Source organism: Arachis stenosperma, chromosome 9 (assembly GCF_014773155.1).
Source record: "Arachis stenosperma cultivar V10309 chromosome 9, arast.V10309.gnm1.PFL2, whole genome shotgun sequence".
In the NCBI taxonomy this organism is placed as follows: Eukaryota; Viridiplantae; Streptophyta; class Magnoliopsida; order Fabales; family Fabaceae; genus Arachis; species Arachis stenosperma.
Genome location: NC_080385.1, coordinates 11,123,395 through 11,131,323, shown reverse-complemented (window position 1 = coordinate 11,131,323; position 7,929 = coordinate 11,123,395). Strand labels below are relative to the sequence as shown.

The 7,929-nt window shown below is 34.8% G+C and overlaps 2 protein-coding genes across 5 annotated transcripts; one reads left to right on the top strand and one right to left on the bottom strand.

Moving 5' to 3' along the window:
- The first annotated feature begins 267 nt into the window (after positions 1-267).
- LOC130949045 (ethylene-responsive transcription factor ERF119-like) lies at positions 268-1,083 on the top strand. The gene has a single exon (XM_057877878.1). The coding sequence runs from the start codon at positions 268-270 to the stop codon at positions 1,081-1,083; it is 816 nt and encodes a 271-aa protein (XP_057733861.1).
- A 550-nt stretch (positions 1,084-1,633) lies between these two features.
- On the bottom strand, positions 1,634-6,823 carry LOC130950564 (carbon catabolite repressor protein 4 homolog 5-like). Of its 4 annotated transcripts, none has more exons than XR_009073633.1 (14): positions 6,415-6,823; positions 5,827-5,990; positions 5,380-5,445; positions 5,224-5,276; positions 4,901-4,982; positions 4,537-4,583; positions 4,178-4,265; positions 3,923-4,015; positions 3,788-3,820; positions 3,459-3,556; positions 3,087-3,219; positions 2,661-2,746; positions 2,493-2,599; positions 1,637-2,406 (listed from the first exon to the last, which is right to left on the bottom strand). XR_009073633.1 is itself a non-coding variant. In XM_057879095.1 (14 exons), the coding sequence occupies exons 1-14, from the start codon at positions 6,719-6,721 to the stop codon at positions 2,338-2,340; spliced, it is 1,404 nt and encodes a 467-aa protein (XP_057735078.1). In that variant the 5' UTR covers positions 6,722-6,823; the 3' UTR covers positions 1,642-2,337. The 4 variants fall into 4 exon arrangements, 1 of the variants encoding a protein (XP_057735078.1); XR_009073634.1 differs by having other exon boundaries at positions 1,638-2,406; positions 2,493-2,587; XM_057879095.1 differs by having other exon boundaries at positions 1,642-2,406; positions 2,493-2,577.
- Positions 6,824-7,929: the final 1,106 nt, after the last annotated feature.

Below are 7,929 nucleotides of genomic sequence, written 5' to 3'. Positions count from 1 at the left end.
GGGTAAGTAGATTCTTCACCTTCATGTCTGCATTGCATTTTAGTGTTTTAAAATAATAATTTATGGTTATGTGATGAAATTCATGACATGGGTCTTGGAGGTTTCACATTCAGTTCACATTTCCCTTGAGAAAGGTTCAGTTTTTTCCTAATTTTATCTTCAAATTCTGTGACTCACTGTAAGACAGGTCTTGGGTTTGAAATTTTGAATGATTCTGGTCTTGAAGGAATGAAATGCAAGAGAGGAACAGAAGGAAATTTGAACATTATGAGGAGAATTAGAATAATTTATAGTGACCCATATGCAACAGATTGTTCAAGCGAAGAAGATGACAATTTTTTGAGCAATGACTATGAACATGGTCCTAAGAGATTCATCAGAGAAATCTTGGTTCCATGCATGCCAACCGAATCGTATGAAGTGGATGATGATGATTCTTTACAACAAGGTATCAGCATTGATAAAATCAAACCATGTCTTAACCTTTTGCGAAACCATAGGAGCCGGAGATCATCCAGCAAGTACAGAGGTGTTCAAAGAAGGAAATGGGGGAAGTATGTGGCAAAAATCCGAGACCCCATCCGAGGCGTGCGAGTGTGGCTTGGTACTTTCAATACGGAGCAAGAAGCTGCCATGGCTTATGAGAAGAAGAGAATTGAATTTGTGAACTCATTGCTGGCTTTGAGGAGAATGGTTGGTGTATTGTACTTAGAAGATGGCAATCAAGTGTTGTCTCATCCATCTCCAGCATCCGTGCTTGATGTCGCGGCGACAAGAGCATCATCTGATAATGATAGCAATGGTCCAGTTGTTGAAGGAAAGGACAATGTGGAAACAAGTGCTCTTGAAGGTGTAATGGAACCTGTTCATGCGGAAGATCATCATTCATTTCAGCATTTGCTTGAGGAGTCAATTATGCAATCACTGCTTGGGTATGAATTTGATAGTTTCTTGGTCAATGACAATGGTGGCTGTGCTATGTGGGATGTGAAAGATGGTGAAGGTAGCAGCACTCTTCCACATATTGAAACTGCTTTTGATGATTCAGAGTTGACTTGGTTTGATGAAACTCTGAATTTGTAATGTCTTTACAAACTTTGCTGTTATAAGAATTAAACTGGGAGCGGGAGCTAAAGTTGCAGAGAGTATCTCAGTACATATAGGCAAAACAAAATTTAGGCATATCTTTATATTGTTGAGGCTTTGTTTATCATTAATAACGAAGTTCTTGGTTTTTTTTTGTGTGACCTTGTTAGACCTGTACAAGATTCAAGCTCTCAATTTTGCTGCAGATCTATTTGTTTTACAATTTGTCATAAACAGTATAAATGAAACTTCAAATCTGTTTGATATTTTCTGTGTTGCAATTTGAATGAGAACCTTTAAGATCAGCTGTAGAGGAATTGAATGTATGCAATTTGACCATTTCAACCCTTTTTTCTTCTTATTTCTCGTGTTAATTTTGAAAAGACATGCTCAAAAGAGTAAAGAAAAAAAGTACTTTAGTTTGTTGTAAAGGAATAAAATAAAATAAAATGCAGAAAGCAAAAAATAAAAACTAAAGAGAAAAGAATAACTAGGAAGATGTGTCCAGTCAACAAATATTTTAGCAATTTTCTCACCCTTCAGGCAAAAATAAGAGAGGCTAATTAAGAACAAACCGGTATACTCAGAAGTTAATCATCCGGACCTTTCTACAGAGAAGGCGACACAAGTCATTATTTTATTTTATTTTTGAATTGCAAGAGCTAACAAAGTAGTGTCATAGGCCGTTACATGAAACTTGAGCAAACAAAAGAAAAAAAATTACAAGAATGATGTGACTTAACAAAACTGATGTTTTTAACATAATATCAAGGAGTTGCAATGTAGGAAGGTTTAAAAATAATGCCATAATTTGTATTGAATTGGAGTTCTACAATCATAGCTAGAAAAGGGTGATGAGGCCCTCAATTAGAATACTCTCTGAAACTCAACCAGTGCATACCTAGCCCTTTCACTATGCAGAGATTGCTTGAAGCATCTGAAAGCATTTGCATGCAACATCGGAGCTGGTGAGGAGGGTTTGCAGCTCGTTTGTGACATGATATTTACTTCCAATCATCAGGTGCAATTCACAATCCTACTTAATGATAAGCTTCTTTGTGATGAAATAACTGTGCCGCGCAAGGGATGTCCGAGGAGGAAGAGAGCAGACATCAACTGTAGGATTTAACGAGATGCGCTGGAATGCTTTGGCTCCCCTCAAGCTCCACCCTTGTTAATAAGCCTTTTAAGCTCGGATGGACCCCACATATTCAGGGAACGCCGAACGGTTAGAGTTGCACATTGAAACAATCATGACACCGTCCCATTATTTGCAAAAGCTAATTCGCATACAAGTGCAAGGTGGTCACTTCCCCATTGCTGCACAGAAGCAGAGTTGATGTATGATGATGACAAATTCTGTGTGGAACAAAATATACAAAGAAGCCTTGTATTTAACTAAATACCTCACTGGGGAGTCCTCCAGTTCTTCTAAGAATATCAATGGGCAAGGTTTCAAGAACTCTTACTGGAGTGAGTTCCTCCGAATGCCTATTTACCGCTGGCATCAGTACTGAAAATTTGGTAAACGCAAATGATTTTGGGGGTTTAAAATGAAAAAAAAATATAATTACCAAATATAATCAACAGTTCCCATGAACTTGGAGTGGTATGATGTTGCCAAGGGCTCCCCAATATCATCTCTTGTGCCATGGTTTCCCTGCAGCAGAAACTATGAGATTTATGCAAGATTAACTTCTAAATATCAATTCCCAGAAACTGAAACATATCCGACAAAAAAAAAGCTACTTGCTCCAAAGAGCATAATTAGCAGATCGAAACAATTTAAGAGAAATTAGATTAGAGACGGAAAAATGGCTGCCAGATTAAAACATAAAACAAGGGCACCATTCTGAGTACTGTCGAGCTAGAAGGTGCTGAAGATAAACATATTCAATTAAAATGACAATTTCTCCCCCCTGAAGAGCAGAAGTAGCAGACTGTAACAATTTTAGTTGGAAGAAACCCAAAAATATGATTGGCAGATTAAAACACCATACAGGAACACCACTGTAAGCACTGCGGAGGTTTAGATGATGCTGAAGATTGGTGACTCCAATTGCGCCAGCTGCAAGGTTTAGCTCTTCCATGGTCCATCCATGAAGAAATTGCCTTGAACGGGATATTGAAATGCTGCAACAGATATACACCCAAATAATTAATTAATGAATACATAACACTTGGATTACACGTTTTCGAACAATTATTCCAGCCCTATGGAATAATAAAGCGACAACTTATCATGAATTATTAGAGACTTAAATGATCCTGAATCTGATTTGTCACTTTATATGGAGGGGTTCGAAGATGAAGTCATGACTCATGATACATAGTACTTAAAATAAATGACTTTGTACAGACTCAAAACCAACCTAGCTTCACAACCAATCTGTGATCTGAAAACTCTGCTATTGGACTGTATTTCAAGTTGTCCGGACATATTTTTGCGATTATGCAATTGGATGTCTAGCTGCAGAAAATAAAGCAATAACTTAGTTCATAAAAACTCTAAACTCATTCGAAGCCATATATCTAGAACACATGCAGTTAACAAAAACAGTTCCCTCAATCCCATGCATAAACCAAAAGGCTAGGGCGCTAAGAAAGGAAAATTAAACACTAAATCAAATAACAGACTGCATTAAAAATAACAAGCTAAAATGCTTTAGATTATACCATGATTAGAATATGGCAAACTCACCTTGGAAGAAGCCAGGAATTCATATATTGCACTCTGAAAAACATGAGATTTAAACAAAAAGCAGTGATGAAGTAACAGCACATTTGACCCCTAATCAGAAATTGTTCAGCTTCTTAGTACAAAGCAAGATGTTACCTGTGGAAGACTATTTAAATCCCCAGCAATAATAACAGGGATACTACCCCATTCTTCTGATAACTTGTAAGCTTTATCAAGTAAAAGTCTGACCTATCCATCATGTAAAGTAGCAAAATTAACTGAATTAATAAAATAGATTAGAAAATTTAATCAACCCTAAACAACTAAATATGTTTCCTCCCTTTTGGTACAACCAGTGAAGCAGAATGATTTGCCGGCACATGCAAAATCAACATAATGCACCCTCACTACCTGGCCAAGTTTGATGTCTCCACGATTTGGGTTGAAGAGCACATGTATATTTCCTATTACAAATCTTTTTCTTTGGGTAGATGATGTCCTATAGAAGTAGATAAATTAGTTTCAAAATGGGAAGTATGAAAAGTGTGAGCATGTACATGACACTTCCATTTTTTTTTCAGAATTTTCACTTAATACTAGCTTTGCAGCTTAAGATTAAGGCCACATGTTAACAAATTTTATATACTTTAATATCCATTCCATGATATTTAAATAAAATCCTCGTTAAATTGAAAGATTAATCAGAGACATCAAATAATTGTGTTTATATTACCCATAACCCATTTTCCCGAAGCCCAGGAGAAACTTACACTGTTGTTAGTCCAGATGTTTCGGATTCTGGTTTATCATTTCGTGCCTGCCAATTGCCAAATAATGAAATAAGAACTAATGTTATAAAACAAATTATCAAACTGAAATAAATGGCTTCATGTGTATAAAGAGCCTATAGCATACTAAGTAAAAAGAACTTAATGGGTCAAAATTTGCATTATCTGTCATAAATCTTTATTCTTCCCTTTTGCTTTTTTTCATGTTGAAGACTTGAAGTAATCTATCATAAATCTTGTTAATCAGGACCATAGAGGAAAAACAAAATATAGACAAGAAACACAAAACTAGAGAAGAGAAAAAACCATAAATCTTTTAGAAAAATAGAAATTGATTCCTAATTACCTCCAAAACGCAAAGCTGGGCAACATTGTTACGGAGACCAAATCTTTGGAACTCTATATCTTCTTGATGCAAAAGAGTGAATCTGCAATTGTATTTCAAAATATACTGTATTTAGGCCAAATCTGGAACTCTCATTTTCAATTGCTATGTTCTATGCTTGGTACGTCTTTGATCTGTTGGAATTTTGTCGCATAAAGGAATATTTAGAACAATCATCGGTCATCAGTGACTTAGTGTTAAAAACATCAGATACTGGAGAAATTAATGAGTCACAAAACTAAAATACTTAATCACTAAGCCAGTAATAGGTAATGGACACCCACAATTTGTCTTTCCAGAATAAAGCACAACCATCATGCGCATCCCCTGTGCGAGCCTGAAATGATCGATAAATGACGATAACAACCCATGTACAGAACTTGATCAAATATTTGGAAATTGGAATATTATGGGACAATTCAAATGTTTATACTACACACCTTATAAACACCTTTGAAGCCATTGTTTTGGAATAGATTATCCAGGTCATTGAAATGATCAACCTCCTGCAGGCAGTCATAGGAGTTGTGAGAAAATAATTCTTGATAATCTAATGGGATGCATGATATTAGCTTAAATTTCAAAATAAATACTAAACAGGGTAAAAGTTAAATTAAGATGATTATGTCGACTAGCATTAACTATAGTCATTTAGCAATGGCATGAGGTAACATGTATAAAAATATCACAGGTTTCACAAAAATATTTGTTACATGTAACCAATAGTTGTAGCTAATAAAAAGAATACATATGCTAAACAAGTGCTTTTCAAAGCTCAAAAGTATATCCTAAATGTAAAATGTCCACAAGTTACAAGAAGCTTATTAGTTGTGCTATGTTATACATATACATATATAAAATAAATCAGGGAAGGATTATCAAAATACCTGGAAACACAACACGCTTGCATTGTAGGTATTGATCTCTTCAAATATGAGCCTTTTCCGCCTCTCCCACTCCAAGAAACTACGTGGAGTATTCGCATACAAATCCAGATGCTTTAACGCATTTTCAACACCGAGTATGTTGTATGAAACTATAGTAACCTTATCTACAAATCAAATGAAAGAATTCTCAGATAAACACAATCCACTCTAAATCACAAACACTTTTAACAAAATGCAGAACAGAACATTAGTCGTTTCATCATTAATGTCAACAATAAAGCAAATACGATCATTCTCTAGATTCATAATAAGTTCAGTAAATTGCACAGACCAAAATATAGATCAAATTAAATTCATCATTATTTGTTTTCCTTTCACTTGAGGTCACAATATCAATGCATTAATCTAACACTAAAAGTTGTCAAACTTTTGCTACAATGGATAATAATCCTAACAAAACTCACTTTCTATATATACTAACATATTTGCAACCAACTATTGGTGAAAATTAAAGGCATAATTTCATGGGAGAAATAAAATTCAGAGAAACTGTTTCCCTCAACTATATTGATCCGTAACAATTCTGACCATTGTAGTTGGAACAATCTGCGGAAGAAAAAACCCATCTTCGGGAACACGCTCCGCGGCTGCTGCTGCCGCCGGATTTTCCAACTCTTCTCTTCTTTCTACGATTTTGGGACGAAGAACTAAAGGCTTGAAACCGGTTCAACCGGTGAGGTTTGTGGGTTCCGGTCGAAGTTTCCGACTTCGGCGCCAACCGGCGCCGTTTAAAGTGAGCATCTGATGGTCCCGAACGATGAGGTCTTCTCCACTTTAACCGGTAATCGGTGTTTGGATTTTCCGGTGGAGGTAGTCTGTCGTTGCGTCTGGCCATGTCGTCGGAGAAGTTGATGGCGGTGGAACGTGCGGCGAATTAGGGTTCAGGGACGAGTCTTCGCTCCGGTGGTTGCTTTGGAGAAATTAGTCAAATTACCGAGACTTTTATATCTTTGAATATTACAAATGGCCCCCCTCAAATATCAAATATTGCGTTTATCTCCTTCGTATTATTTAACTAAAATAATTTTTTTACATTTTACATACACATGTAAACTCAAAATTAAATTAAATTAAATTCAAGAAAGTACGCATCTACAAATAAGAGATGTTTTAAATTTCGTATTCAAACTCAAAATTTTTAATTGAATTGAAATTAAAATCTTTATAACTTTATGTTTTTATTTATTCTTTTTTAGTGGGTAAAGAGTCTAAAAATTATGGATTTTTTTATTTTAATAAATAAATTAATTATAATAATTATTGAAATAAATAATTTAAAAAATATGTAAACGACATACATGTATTTTTAAAAAAGAAATTTTTTTTAAAAATAAAAAATATTAATAATATCAATAATCCAAACTTTTAGCGTATAATTAGTACATAGAAGAGATTAAAATGAAAAGATGGAAAGCGTGAAGTTGATGCACGGTAAATAAAACACAAAAAGATGAGATAACCGTTTGCTAATTGTTAGGAAAGGTTGACGGAACGGTGGAAAAAAAATCGAAACGCTTATCTCTCACGTTATCTCCTACTATCCACATTTTCTTCCCACTATCCCATCAACCTCTCCTAACAATCGGCAAATTGTAATTTTTTTGTGTCTTTTTTATCGTGCATCAACTTCACACTTTCCATCTTTAAATTTTTAGAGGTGGGCACAATTATTGTATTTATTCTCATCATGGAATTTTCCAATTAATACTAAAAAAGAATACATTAAAAATTTTAAATTAAAGTATGATCTAATTGGATTGATTTAAATTTGAAAAATAAAAATAATAAAAAATTCGTACCTATTCAAAGAAAGTTCTTGATGAGAATAAATATAGTAATTGTGCTCATTTCTAAAAATTTAAAGATGGAAAGTGTGAAGTTGATGCACGATAAAAAACACAAAAAGATTACAGTTTGCCGATTGTTAGGAGAGGTTGATGGGATAGTGAGAAGAGAATTGAAACGGTTATCTACCACGTGGATAATGGGAGATAACGTGAGAGGTAAGCATTTCGATTTTTTTTTCACGGTCTCCGTCAACCT